The sequence below is a fragment of the Sphaerodactylus townsendi genome, linkage group LG04, assembly GCF_021028975.2.
Source record: "Sphaerodactylus townsendi isolate TG3544 linkage group LG04, MPM_Stown_v2.3, whole genome shotgun sequence".
NCBI lineage: Eukaryota > Metazoa > Chordata > Lepidosauria > Squamata > Sphaerodactylidae > Sphaerodactylus > Sphaerodactylus townsendi.
The window spans coordinates 112551928-112565954 of record NC_059428.1 but is presented as its reverse complement, the minus strand read 5'-3'; the positions used below and the strand labels follow the sequence as shown (position 1 = coordinate 112565954).

Below are 14027 nucleotides of genomic sequence, written 5' to 3'. Positions count from 1 at the left end.
GCGTCTCCCCTAAAGTAAACAATCTGTTTTGTCTTTCTTCCACTTCATTGGAGCAGGAGCTGCTTCAGAAAAATACAGGAGGCATCACTGTTGTGTCTGAAGGGAGCACACATTTGAAAACAGCAGCCTACATTACTGAAGGATGTTTCGCTTCCAATCTCCCAACTGATTGTGACAGTGATTTTGTGATTGACCTTGACCCTTGTGGCCACCATTTTCTGGTGACGTCTACTCCCTGTTCTCGCAGTTCCAAAAGCACCCACTGGCTCAACAAGAGTGTCCAAAGGCATACCTATGGTTTCCCATGAGGCAAAATGATGTGTTCCATGTGGTGATATAGTTGTGGTGAAGACCAAATATGCCTTCCACACCTGATAATATATAGTTGAGTGAGGGTGGATTGTAGGGTCCCCATTTACCCTCTTATGATGGGAGACCTACAGGTAATTTTTCCTCTTGCCCAGCGATTCTCACCTGATCTTTGAATGTAATGTGGGGCCAAATGTGTGTGTGTGTGTATGCATGTGCATGATCATCCTGGGAACAAAAATTGAAAAAAAATAAGACCTTATCTACTTGTGAAAAGTTCATAGCCTTTCTAGAGCTGCCTTTGTCACTTTCAGGTAGCTCTAGGAATCATTAGGAACTCTATGGTCAGAAATTCCTGTAAGCAGACAAGGCCTTGTTTTTCTTTTTAATTTTTCTCCTGGATGCTGCTCCCCACAACCCTCTCACCAGTTGCCAGGTACTGCCTGGGGGTCAGTGCACCTTGCCCTGGGCATGCTGCACCTGTATATGCACACAGTACACAGACCCCAGTTGTCCCTTCACAGGGAGATAGTAGCCCTCCTTAAACACCACTGAATGTGCCTGTTAACAATAGTTGTTAATATTATTCCTTGGGATTTAACATCACTTAAAAATGTTTGATTTGTTTTAGCAATAGCATTACAATTTTGTTAGTCATTTTTTTGGATTTTTCATGGGGAATGCATTTCTGACTTTCTGTTTCCCCCCGCTCACCTTTGCATTATTTAAAGTCCACCTTTCTCACTCAGACTGAAGGCAGATTACACTATGTAAATCAAGGCAATCAACAGGATGGGAGGTCTAATTAGCAATGTAATGGGATTAGGATTGTGGAAATTTGAAACCAAGCAGAAATATGAGAAAAACCGGAAACAAAGCATAAGCATAAGCATTAACATGACATGTCAAATGCTGCAGAAACTGTGGAATTATACATAGGACATAGGCAACAGATAGGACATACTACAGTGTTATAGTTCTTTTAAAAACATCTCTCCAAACCATTCTGTTGTAGTATAACTCTATTACCTGTGTCATTTATATTATCTGGTCATTTTCATCAAATGGAAACAGTCTGGTGTCAGAATACCAAAGATCAGTGACATTTCTCTATTACTTGGGCAGGGAGTTATTTTTGTAATGTCAGATTAATTATAATAGCCTCATTAAAGAATAGACATTATTGGTTCATTATTAATGTCACATGCACATCCCTAATGAACAGGGATACTAAGTTCATACATCATGTGGGGGAAATGAATCCCTTCTGGTCTCAGGGGTAAGGCTTAGAAAGACAGGGACAGCCACTGGGCTATTTGGGCAAAGGGGAGAAGTAGCCCATGATCAGACAGTATTGTTTTGCCTTTTTTTGCAATGATGTTGTATGGTTCCCACATACTGAGTTGTGGCAGGTTTTTTAATCTGAGCTCCTGGATTGATCAGGATCATGTGGTGGATCAGGAGAGAAAATGAAGACCAGCGCAGAAGAGGCCATGGGTGTAAGAAGACACCAGAAGTGGGGATGTATTTGTTTCCCCACAGGACAAATGAAATGTTTGACTGTTGATCTGCTATATTTTTATCCCATTTTTTTCCCTGAGAAGCTCATGGTGGTTTACATGGTTCTCCCTCCTTTTATACTCACAACCTCCCTGTAGGGTATGTTAGGCTGAGAGACCCAAGATCACTCAGCAAGCTTTGTGGCAAGCAGGGGGTTCGAAGCTGGATCCAGTGGCGTATCAACAGAAAATGGAGCCTGGAGCACAGTGGTGTAGCGCCAAGAGGGCAGGGGGTGCCTGATTCACCGGGGGTGCGTTTGTGTGGGGGTGTGGCAAGGGTGTGGCCAGATGGGGCAGAAGGGGGAATGGCAGGGCATAGGGCGAAAGCATGCATGGGCACAGTTCCCCCTCGCTTCGCCCTGCTGGGGCAAGGACTGAGTTTTCTGCCCCCACGTAATTAAATGGGTGCTGCTCAGGGACATTTACCCCCATATGTACCCTGCCTGGATCTCCCAACTTCTAATCCAGTATTTCCACCTAGCAATAGGCAACCCCTGGCACATTTGTCAGCACCCTGTTTTGCTTGGCATCCAGGGCCAGACCTTCACCCAAACGACCAAGGCACTGGCAGAACTGGTGGGACCAGCGATGCGGGAAAAGGGAGAAGGCACAGCTTATGCTTGCCATCATCTCCCAGACTTGCAGCTGCCAGAGGCTTGACTTGCTTCATGCATGTTTGACCAAAGAAGACCTTTGTCAATTTGCTTACTGGCACACCACCATCTTCACAGGTAGATGCTGTATTCTCAGCACTTGGCCCAAACAAATTGCCTGCTATCAACACTACATCACACTTGGAGGCAGCACAGGATATTCTCTTCCAAATAGAATTGGTCGTGTAATTACAAAAAAAAAACCCAACAACACCCAAAACCTGAACCCATCCAACTTCTAGGTTGGTCATATTTGTCCCTCTGCTAGGAAAAGGAAATATTTCTTCCTTCACTTGCTGCCATATTTTCTTGGGGATATTTTGCTGATGAAAAATAGCTACTTGCAACCCGTCTTCCTATCAAAATTGTGTGCCTGTAGTTTACAGCTGTGCACTATCAAACATTTCGAACTGGAGAAAACCATCAAATTCTACTGTCTTACACCGAGACAAGTTTATCCGGCGCTGGTCCTACTGCAGTCGCAGCACGAGCTGAAAAATCCCTATTTCAAATCCCGTGTTAGCTAGGAATTCTCAGCAGTCTTATACACGACACACTCTCCAAATATCACTCCACCATCCTGATCTTCTTACAGGGTTTTATTTATTTACTTCATTGATGCCCTGCCTTTCTCCCAATAGGGACGCAAAATGGCTCACAGTGGTCTCCTCCCCTCTATTTATTTTCATAACAACCTTGTCAGGTTGGGCTGAGAGAGAGAAAGTGATTGGCCCAAAGTCCCCCAGCAAGCTTCCATTGCAGAATGGAATTCGAACCTTGGTCTTCAGGTGCAGGTCCAACACTAACCACTATACCACGTGGGCTCTTACAGGATTACTGAGGTCTGTGAGGCTGTGTGTGATGCATTTGGAGGCTCAAGTGTTTACATGGCCATAGAGTTTCTAGAGATAAATTCCTAGAAATCTGATAGGCGAAGCGCTGCACACCACCCAGCAGTGCCATTCACTGGGCAGCACCAGTTGATTCAAGCAATCCCCAGGTTATGCCAAGGCCAGCCTAATCTTGTCAGGTCTCTGAAGCTAAGCAAGTTCAGCCCTGGTTAGGCAAATGGCAAACCATCTCAGTTAGTCTCTTCCCGTCACGAGTGGGTTGTGACTTGACAGCACTTTACACAACACACAGATTGTGCAATCACACTATCCAACAATCAGCCAGCCGTGAACCTTTTTTAGAAGTCTTTCCTGCACTCCTGCCAATTGGTTAGCTGGAGAAGGGCCAGGGGCAGTCTTGCTCCCGGGCTTTTAGCACCACATGAAGCTTGGGAACCTGGCTGAGCATCAGCAGGTGCAGGAGCCCGCAGGTTAGACCCAGGCAGCTGAAAAGCAGCGGAGCGAGACGTGGCGGAAAACCCTCCTTTGCCGCTCTCCTCTGGCTCGGCTCCCCTGCTTCGATCAGCAGGTCGGGCACAACCAAAGTAGCAAGGAGAGCTTTTTTTCCCCCTGACATAAAGTGATTTTTGAAGGGGGTGGCGGCGGCGGTGCTGTAAAAGCATAGGGGTAGGGGTGGCGTTAGAGGACCTTTGGTCCAGGAGGACCACAAATGAAGCATCCCCCCGTGCCAGGATCCCCCCTTTGCCATCGAAACAGGGCGGAGGCGCCCTCCCTCTCCCTCATCACGAACCCCCCACCCCCACCCCCGGAAAAGGGGAGGCGAAATAAATAACTAAGCGGCGACTCCAGGCCGGGTTTTCGCTGCCGCTCCTCTCCCGGCGCTGGGCCGTGCAATGTGGAGGAGCACGTTTCTGGCTCGCCCCGTGCGCGCGTCCCCGGGATCGCTGCCTGGTCCCCGGGTCGGCAGGGGGCTGCGGCCGGGCGGCGCGGAGCAGCCAGAGGTCGCCCCCGGAGCCCCGCCGCCGCCGCCGCCCGCTCTGCGCCCTTCCCCGGCCGGCTTCTCCAACTTTGCCCGGCCGCCGGCGGGGGGCTCTCCGTGCCGCGGGCGCCTTCCCCCCGGGGGTGGGGTCTCCGGCTCGGCGCTCGCTCGCCGCTCGGCGCAGTTTGCGAGAGGAGGACGCGGCGCGCCTGCCCGGGATCGGCACGGCTCGGTCCTCGCGGGGCGGGCGGGGGGTTCTCGGGCGCGGGCTCTCCTGCTCCCCGCACGATGCTGCCGCGGATCGGGGCGCTGCTGTGGGCGCTGCTGGAGCTGGTGCCGCCGCTGGGCGCCGGAGCGGCTGACGGGAAAGCGCGGGGCTGCGGCGAGGTGAGGCAGGCGTACGGCGCCAAGGGCTTCAGCCTGGCCAACAGCCCCTACCAGGAGATCGCAGGTAAGCCGGGGCGCCGGCGGGGAGGCAGGGAGGGAGCCCGGGGTCCGGGGAGCCACCCTCTGGGATCGCGCCGCTCGCCCGCCCCCCGGGGAAAGGGAGCGCGGTGGCTTCCCCCGCTCTGCGCCGTTTTGGAGAACTTGCCTTGGAGAATCGCTTCATTGTGCGGCGAAGGACCCCCCCCCCCCCAATTTCTAAAGGATGGAAAAAGAACAAATTGGGGGGGGGGGGGAGTTGGCAGGAGGTTTTTTCTTGGTCGGGTGTGGAGGAGAATACCGTGGAGAGGAAAGACTTTCCCCTGAAGTTTGCCATTGGCTTAATAGGCCTGACTGGGAAGGCCGGCAAGTTTCTAGTCCCTCTCGTTTTGGAGTGCCGGAGAGGATGTTTCCCAGCGGAGCAGCAGATGGGCTCTCGGTGCGGGCGAGCAGACCGTGCCCATGTGGCGCTCAGCGGTTCCGATGACCCGGCGGCGCAGCTCGAGAGTGGTCTCTGCCTTCCCGTACTCGTTTAAAGGGAACGGCTGCTCCGGGTTGGCCGTTGCCAGCAGAGTGTGCTCTGCCTCGGTCCGGGATTCTGTGTGGTGGAGCGCCTCGGAAAGATGCGAGGGATGGCTCACCTGAGAAAAGGGGGTGGAACTCCCCACCCCCACCCCCACCCCCACCCCCGACAAAAAGGGGGTGGATAACAGGGGGTAGTGGCCTTTGCAAACCTGCCTGTTGGCACAACGTGGAATGGAGAACATCTGTCTGTGCAGCTATCCGTGGGGTCTTTAGGGCAGTAATAGGACACATTCCTATTTAGAGTCTCTTTTCTGTGGTCTTATCGCAGAGGGCTCAGTGTGCACATGTGTGCCTGGGAAATGCCGCTCATGCGGGCGGGCGGTGGAGGGGAGGCAACGGACAGGAGAAGAGAGGTCTTTCCCGCCTGGCTGCTTGAAACTTCCAGCGGTTTTCAGCCCCGGAGGAAGCCTCCTGCAGGAAGGTCTCTTTAGTCCAGTCTCATTAGTCCTCATGCCAGGTCCCGTGGCAGTCCAGTCCTTCTCTTGCAACCTCTTATAGAGCTGCCTACCTGTTAAGCTTTCTGCCTCTTGCTGAGCAGCAGGTTCAGAGTCCCTGCCGTGCCCACACTGTCTGGGGTGAAAATGGAAAGAAGCTTCTGGAGTTAAAAAGTGCATCTGAGGCCTCCATTGGGAGTTCCTCCGTTTTCAGCTGCTTTGATTTTAGTGTCCCCCCCCCTCCCCAAAATACGCCTGCAAATGGGCGGTTTGGTTTCCTGGTTAGCAATCCGTGTGTTTTGTTTTGCTGCTTTTCAAAGCTGGGCAGTCTTTGGGAACAAATCTTTCACATGTCTGTAGGAGCTGCCAAGTGAAGTACAGCTTCTTCCCAGTGGCTCCTGAGGAAGTTGTAACCTTGTGCTTTGCGTCCAAGTCTGCATCTTGGCAATCTGTGGATTTGGGTGGATTCACGCAGCTGGTTCCCTCTCTGAAACTTAGGCTGAGTTGGTTGAGCAAGAGCTGATGTTTTGGGGCACCAGCCAGACTGTCACTTTGAGAGCCGTTGCAATGGACCGCTGCCCTGTGTTGGATGCTGGTTTTGTCAACAAGGTTTGCTGTGCTTTGAAAGAGTCATATGTGTGCTCTTTTAGACACTGGCCCATTTCTTGCATACAGGTGGTTGGGAAGGGCAAAATTAGCCACCTTGATCAGTATTGTACTCGCAGAGCTTTAAGATGGAAAAAAGTCATGTGTAGTTGTCATGATTTTGTGGCCCAGGGCAGACCTATGGTGGCCATCCACATATTCTGGGTGACTCATGAAGTTCTCATAGCATTCTGAGTTTTGTCTTTTTAGACCCCAAAAATCTTGTCAATTACTAAAGTACTATTGGAGTCAAATCTAATTGACTTCTATTTCTCACTCAACCTTCTAATAGGGCACACAATACTTGCATGGTACATAATTGAGCAGTCCACCTTAACAGCCTTTAATGTACGCAGTGCTGGCGAAACTGGAGGCAATGGGAAGTGAAATGCAGCAAGGTGTACATAAAAAGAAGTTATTTTTCAGATTTGAGTATATTAGAACTGAAAAATGTCAGTATTCCAAGTATCTTTGAATTCCAGTACTATTATGGCTTTCAGATTCCTGATTTATTCAGGAATCTGAATTTATTTGACCCTGTTATAACCTAGGGGGAAGTTCTCCATTGGTCTGGATAACTGTTTTTAAGCTAGAGGCACCAACTTTGCAGAAGGGCTGCTGGTTCCTATTCATAGAACGCCAAAGGTTCAAGAAGACCGGGTCAGGAGGTCTAATTTTATGGACTCCCAAAGAAGGTGCCCCCAACCATCCATTGTTTCCAATGGGAAGGATATGATCTTTTTTCCTCCCCAGCAACAGTGAAGAGGCATGTCTGCATTAACTACTGGCAAAAATCTAGTGGGGGCACTTTTGAAAGGCCAACAGGACCAGTGAGTAATAGAGAAGCCCAGCAGGACCCAGAGCCAGTGTGGCAGTGCAAACCACTGCCAACCCAGAGAATCCCAGCAGGGTTTGTTGGGAGTGGGGGGCGGGGGAGTCAGCAGCAGCAACCTGAGTTGTCTTTTGAGATTAGCTTTGGGGACTGGAGTGTTCTGTCTCTGGAGCTCATCCCAGGGACTACTGGAAGAGCTAGAAGAGAGACTGGGTGCCTCTTCTCCACATCTTCCAGAGTCCAGCAGGCCTTCTGATGAGAGACTGGGGGGGGAGGGAGGCGGTGCAGGAGGAAGAGATAGAGGTGCAACCCAAGGTGCTGCTCTCTCAATCCCTTCCCCTTCAGCCATCACTTCCTGAGCCCTTTGACACAGCTGTCTGTCACAGGAGGCAGCTTCAGGGGTCCCTGCAGCTGCTAGTCAGCAGTGCTGCCCCTACACCTCAGTAGTCTGGAAGCACTTCCAGCAGATAGAGGATCCCTGGTTTGCATGTGCCAACTGGTTAGGACTCAAATCAGTCAAGGAAATGACCTACTTCATATCTTGACTACCAGAAGAGGCATCAGCAGCCAGGTAGTGGGAGAGAGAGGCTGTTGTGGTGGCTGTGCAGCTGTCAGCCAGCCTAGAGGTGAGACATTCTGCATCCATCTCTAGTACACTGCCCAAATGGTCTCCTGTAAGGAAGATACACCAAACGTCTCTGATGGAGAGGTTTGATGAGGTTGGCACTAGGGTGCTTACAGGTGAGGAACAGCAGGCAGAGCAAGATGATGGTTCTAGAAAGGCACTGTGTTTCTGTAGTCGTAGACATCCACTTTCACAGGCTGCTCCAGCATGACTATACCTGGTACTTGTTCCTGCCCATGCCATGCTGAGCAGGAACTTGTTTCCCCAGTTTTATAGGACTGCCAGACTCTGTGGGACTCTGTGAAGGCATAGTTGTCCTGCTCTTGTGGGAGAAGTGTGTGCTTCACGTCTGACATCTGGACCTGCCCTCTGGTGCCTCATGTGTACCTCTCACTAATGGCACACTGGTCGCAACCTGACAACCTCCTGGGTGAGGCTGAGAAAACTAGCAAGGTGTATTCGGCAGAAAAATGGCCAAAATACTGATAAAATACTAGCTAAAATGCTGGAAAACTGCTTGAAAGAAGCTGCTGATTTTTCTGACTGACTTTCTGGGTGCTGGCGTAGAACAGAAGGACACTTTTAAACTAGGCTGACTTTTATCAGCGGAACACAGAGACTGTCAAAATGCAGAGAGCAGTTGTTTGAAGCCCAAATGTTAAAATCAAGAGAACAAAGGAGAAAGGTCTTTGCCTATCATTAGCCAGCTTGAGACTCTGGAGGCCAAACTGTAATGAGGCAAACAAACTTGAGTTTATCGCCATTGTAAAGGCTCTACTGTGCCTCTCGCCCCCATGTTCCTTTCAGTTATTTATCAATTCCACAAGAGCTTTCTTGTCTGAGACCTCTGAGTTCTTTGTACCACTTTTCCCTCCGCTGCATGTTCGCTCCCTTCATTTGAGTGACAGCCAGTGTCTGCCCTTCTCTGGCTTTTCTTTAAAAAAGGTCTAAGCATGTCAGTTGGGGTGGCTTTGAGTTGATGTCTCTTGTCATCTGCTCTCCGAGACACCTGATTGTTACACCTTTGCTTCTGTTTTGAAACCCACCATGTGAAACCCTCCATGTGAAAAGCTGGTGCGATCTGCATTAATTATCAATCAGATACTTGCAAAGTGGTGGAAGTAAGTGGTGGGGAACTTAATAATCAGCCTGCGGTTTAAATAATTGCATCAATCACTGTTCAATCCAATATTACTCTTCAAGCTTTGTCATAAGACTTCAGAATCATCTCCTCCCCTTTGATGTGGGTAGAATATGAAATTGTAATCGACGTAGGTAGTTTTTAAAAAAAATATTAAACATCTCTGGCTCTTTAATGCTGCTGTTTTTAGCTTGAGTCGGTGTGAGTTAATGGGAGCATTTCAGTTTGATTGTAAATCTGCGTGGGGGGCAGGTACTTTTTGTTTGAGTGGCTTGTGTTGTTTTAAGGAGATGTCCATGCCAGCGTGTTCTTTGTGCATAATGCCAAGTGCTGTATTTGATTTTGAATCGCTTGGAGAGGACCAGGCAGCAATAAACACTGAGATCGCTTTTTGTCAGTCATGTCAATTTCATACTGTGAACTGTTAAAGCAGATCCGAGGAGTCTGTGAAGATGGTATTGCACCTCTTGTGGTTGATTCCATCCCTTTTCTGTGCTTGAATAATGGTGCGCCAAATTTTACAGAACCTTGATTCAGACAAAATTTTTCTGCCAGAGAGCATTCTGTTCTGCTTTACATCAAATTTGTCCATTCTCATATGATTTAAAACAGTTAAACCTTCCTTCTTTCCTTAAATCTAAGAAAGCAACTTTTCCAGGAGTTGGCTCTGGATCCCACTCGTGCAGATGGAGGGAGTACAATTTTGACCAGTTCCCTGTCCCGGCACAAACCCCAGCCCCCTTCCCATGCTGTTCCCTGTCCCCCAGGAACAGCATTTGTTGCCACATGGGGCAGTCATGCTTCACAGAAATGGCTATTAGTTCTAAGCCGGCGATTTTTATCCTTGATAATGAAAAGGAACGGGTCATGCTCTTAATATTGCTGGGTCCAGATCTGAAAAATATTGGGTGTTCTTCTGCTGATGATGTGGATGAATGAGAGTCGAACTATAAAATGTAAGGACCATGTCAGTTGCTGTTCAAGCAGCAAAACCTTCGAACCAAATTGCTTATAAATCCATTGTAATTAAGGGACATGTTTGGCTTTGAACTTGGCTATGGATTTAAATGAGGGTTTTTTTTTCCTTATGTCTGGATGCTGGGTTGGATGTAGCCAGTTTGTCTCTCAATCTCGCACAGATCTCTTTTTTACTACAACCTCCACCTCACCTGGCTTCTGTCTATGAAAGTTACATGATCCCCAGCATAGCCTTTTTTGATGCTGCGGTGAGACCCTCTCTTCCTGTTTTCACCAGGAGAAAACCTAGCTGGATGCAATCCATTCCACTCCCTCCTCCAATTTGTGATTGTAATGCAGCCTAGCATTTATAGTGTCATTATTTATATATATATTTGCTTTTTGTAACACTTTGTTGCCTTCAGAATATTGTTTAGAAGCTGCAACAGTCATGCAACTACAAGTATACTACTTTGTAGTTCTATTATACTGGTGTTAAATTGCGAAGTGTAAGTTTTGATGCTCCAGCCTCCAAAATTTGAAGTGGAACACATACATCTAACTCTGTTCAGGGATTTTCATATACAGTGGTACCTCGGTTTTCGTCAATAATTCGTTCGAAAGGAATCGCCGAAAACCAAAATCGACAAAAACCGAGGCACCATTTCCCATAGGAATCAATGTAAATCCAGTTAATCCATTTGAGGCACTCCAAAAAGTTCCTCGAATGGATTAATTGGCTTCCTCAAACCCCAGCCGGGAGGCAGAGGGAGCTCCTTATTTGGGCAGTGACTCCCCCTGATGTCACTGCCCAAATAAGGAGCGCCCTCTGCCTCTCTGGCTGGGCTTCCTCAAACCCCAGCTGGAAGGCAGAGGAAGCGAAAGGAAGGAGGGGGGAAACTTCCTTTCGCTTGGGTGACTTCCCCTGAAGACGGGAGGGAGGGAGTGATGAAAAACGAGGCAATCGATAAAAACTGAGACAAATTTTGCCTAGAAAAAGTCAACGAAAACCGAAACCGATGAAAACCGAAGTCAACTATATCCGAGGTACCACTGTACACAGAATGTGCAGTGTTGCGAATTCCTTCAGCTTACTGGATATACAGGCATATTCATGTTATAGGAGGCATAAGCTGTTTTGTGCAAGCTGGGGTGGGGGGCTTTTTAGTCAGGGAGGGTGAATGTGGCATAGTCCAGAAAATGGTTTAAAGAAGACTGTCATATCCAAGCTATGTAGGATCCCATATTTCCAAACAAATCTGTATTTGCATCATTGGTACACAGATAATTAGCTTTGAAATGAAATCAGATGATATCTATAAAATTGTTGTTTGAGTTAACAGGAATCAATCGATCAGAGTTACGAAACTGCTGGAGTTCTGTAGAAGAAAAATGTGTGTGTGTGGGGGGGGGAGACCACTGTCGAAATGCAGGTGCTGAATCAGAACTGTTGAGCAGTTGGAAACCCAGTTCTACTTGCGATCTTTTGTCTGAGTAAAAAGTGATGAGTTTTTAAAGATGATTTATTAAAGAAAATGGAAGGTGGGCCAAAATTGTAAGTTCAGACATACATCATTAGAAATCACTGTGTTTGAACAGGAAGCATTTATTAATGAAAAATCAAAGGTTCTATTTGAAGCCTTGAATTCTTCCTCTTCTTTTAGGAAGAGCAGGGCTGGTTCAAGGTACACATGAAGTTTTCTTCTACTGAATCAGAACCCGCCAAGATCAGTATTGTCAACTGGCATGCGCTCTCCATGGTCTTGGTCAGAGGCACTTTATATTATCTACTTTCTGGTCTGTTTTTTTCTAAACTGGAGTTGACTGAGATTGGACTTGCGACCTTCTGCATGCCAAACTGGTGCTCTTTCCACTGACCCACAGCCCCTCTCTATTGTGAATGTAACCCCCCACCCTCCTTTCCTGGACTTGGTGTAGGCAAGGAATTTTGCCATTTACCTCCTATCTTACAAATCACTAGACGAGAGTCGGATCCCTGCAGTGCTTTGTGCTGCCTAGCAGTGTAAAGGACTGGAAGGGTTGGTGTAAGCACCCAGACCCCTCCCCCGTTATGGGGTGCCACAAAGGCATGGGGCCAAAAGACTGACATAACAGCAAGATACTGTTCCCCACAAAATGGATGCCTCTCAGAGTTCTGGGATCCATCCTGTGTGTTAAGCCTGGGCAGGAAGGCTGTTGGCCACTGAACTTTTCCCCTGGCCTTAAGGTATGTCTGACTGGACAGTGGGGCTAGCTAATCACCACTGTGTCACCATAAGATGATTTAATCAGTGCTCCGAATTATACGTTACTTACCCTGCCTGCACTCATCTCAGCAATCAATCAGTATTCAAGAGAATAACTCAGGCGTTCTCTTTGGCCCTGACGACTCATCAAGCCTCTCTCATCTTATTGCTGGAACCCTGGAAAAGCAATCAATTCTTGTCTCTGGTTTGCCTTCTAGTTTACTTCACATCCTTTCAGGACCTCTTTTGGAATATAAATATTGGACCTTTGGCCATTTATTTTTTATATGATGCCTTGCTATCTTGCCCTTTCCCAGCCAAGGCTGGGCTCAGGGCGGCTCACACGTGTATAATACAATACGAGTTTCCATAAAATATAGCAAGTGTAGATAAAACATTAGAACTGCAGTATCAAAATGAAATGTCGTAAATATGGCGACAGCAAATCACTCAAGCCCTATTTCCAGGTCCCAGTTAGAGTCAGAATGTTCCTTCTTCCACCAATCCCAAACAAATTGATTGAGTAATAGAAGGGGGAAAGAGGCAGATCCATTGCTCCTTTGATGTGTGTGTCTTGGATCCATGCAGGCACTTCCATTTGTTTGTGGACACTTTCTTTTGCTCCTGGAAATGCTGGCTGTTCCCCTCTTCAGCACTGCTTTCCCTGGACATCCCTTCACGGCTATCACCCATCCCTGCAACCCTTTCCAAATTCCTCCCATTTCCCTAGGTTATTTGTTGTATGCTTTGTGTACATATGTTTGTTGCTTAAAATATATGTTGTTTTACTAATTTTTACTCCTTAATAAAACCAATTTTCATTAAACAGCTGCCTGCTCATTTGAGAGTTTCCACCCAGGACTATCCTGGTATACATAGGCTATGGATGCTGGTTACTCCCCTCACTCTCTGTCTCCAGCTAATTCCTCTGACTAAGGGCAGTAGGGAAAGAGGGACAATTTGAGTTAAAGGTTCCTGAGGAATCCCCAATTTTCCACTGGGGAAAAAGTTGAAAATTCTGGGAAGCAGTGAAGAAAGCTCCAAAGAACTGTTTTCTCTTTCAATGAGCCAAATGCTCTTGTAATGATAGACTTTATGCATTCCAGATATGCAGTTTGATTTTTTTAATGTGTAGCAATCTCTACGACATTATACAATGATGATTCCTGTGTGTATGATAAACATATACAGCATATTTCCAACTATATATTCCAGTAACTAATTATGTCCATGGTTAATATGCCGTGAAGTGTATTATTATTAAACACTTTTGGAGAGTTTGGTTCTACAAAGTTTAACTAAGTTTCCAAACATGCTGCTTAGCTCTGTTGTGACATTAGGAGACTCATAATGTCCTGAATAATACTTTATTTTGTTTAGAAAGATACATTAATCTCTTATTTTCAGTTTTGAATCCCTCCTACCTTTCAGGTGGTGAAAAACAAAGCAAACCTCTAAGATTTATGTTAGAACAGAATGTATCGGTTTGCAGCTCTCTTTCAAGTACTGGATATATTGGCAATTTTGCTTGCAGAAAGCGAAGGCATTTATGATTTAAAATTCCATAAATATGTCAAATAAAACAATTTTATATGCTAAGTAAATTATGAATGATGAATGAGTTGGATGGCCCAGGTTAACCTGCTCTCAGAAGTTAAGCAGAATCAGTCCTGGCCAGTACTTAGATGAGAGACTGCCAGGGAAGTCTAGGGTTTCTACACAGAGGCAGCTACTTGAAACTACCTCTTTTTGTCTCTTATCTTGGAGACCCTATGGAGTCTCCATTAG

General features: G+C 47.3%; 1 protein-coding gene across 2 annotated transcripts in view; it reads left to right on the top strand.

The window, feature by feature from the left end:
• The first annotated feature begins 4250 nt into the window (after positions 1 to 4250).
• The window catches only part of GPC6 (glypican 6), a 942204-nt gene continuing 932427 nt past the window's right edge, over positions 4251 to 14027 (top strand). For both annotated transcript variants that reach the window (XM_048492941.1, XM_048492940.1), the window contains exon 1: positions 4251 to 4802. In XM_048492941.1, coding sequence (XP_048348898.1) covers positions 4640 to 4802 — 163 coding nt within the window. In that variant the 5' untranslated portion in view covers positions 4251 to 4639. The remainder of the gene's footprint in view (positions 4803 to 14027) is intronic.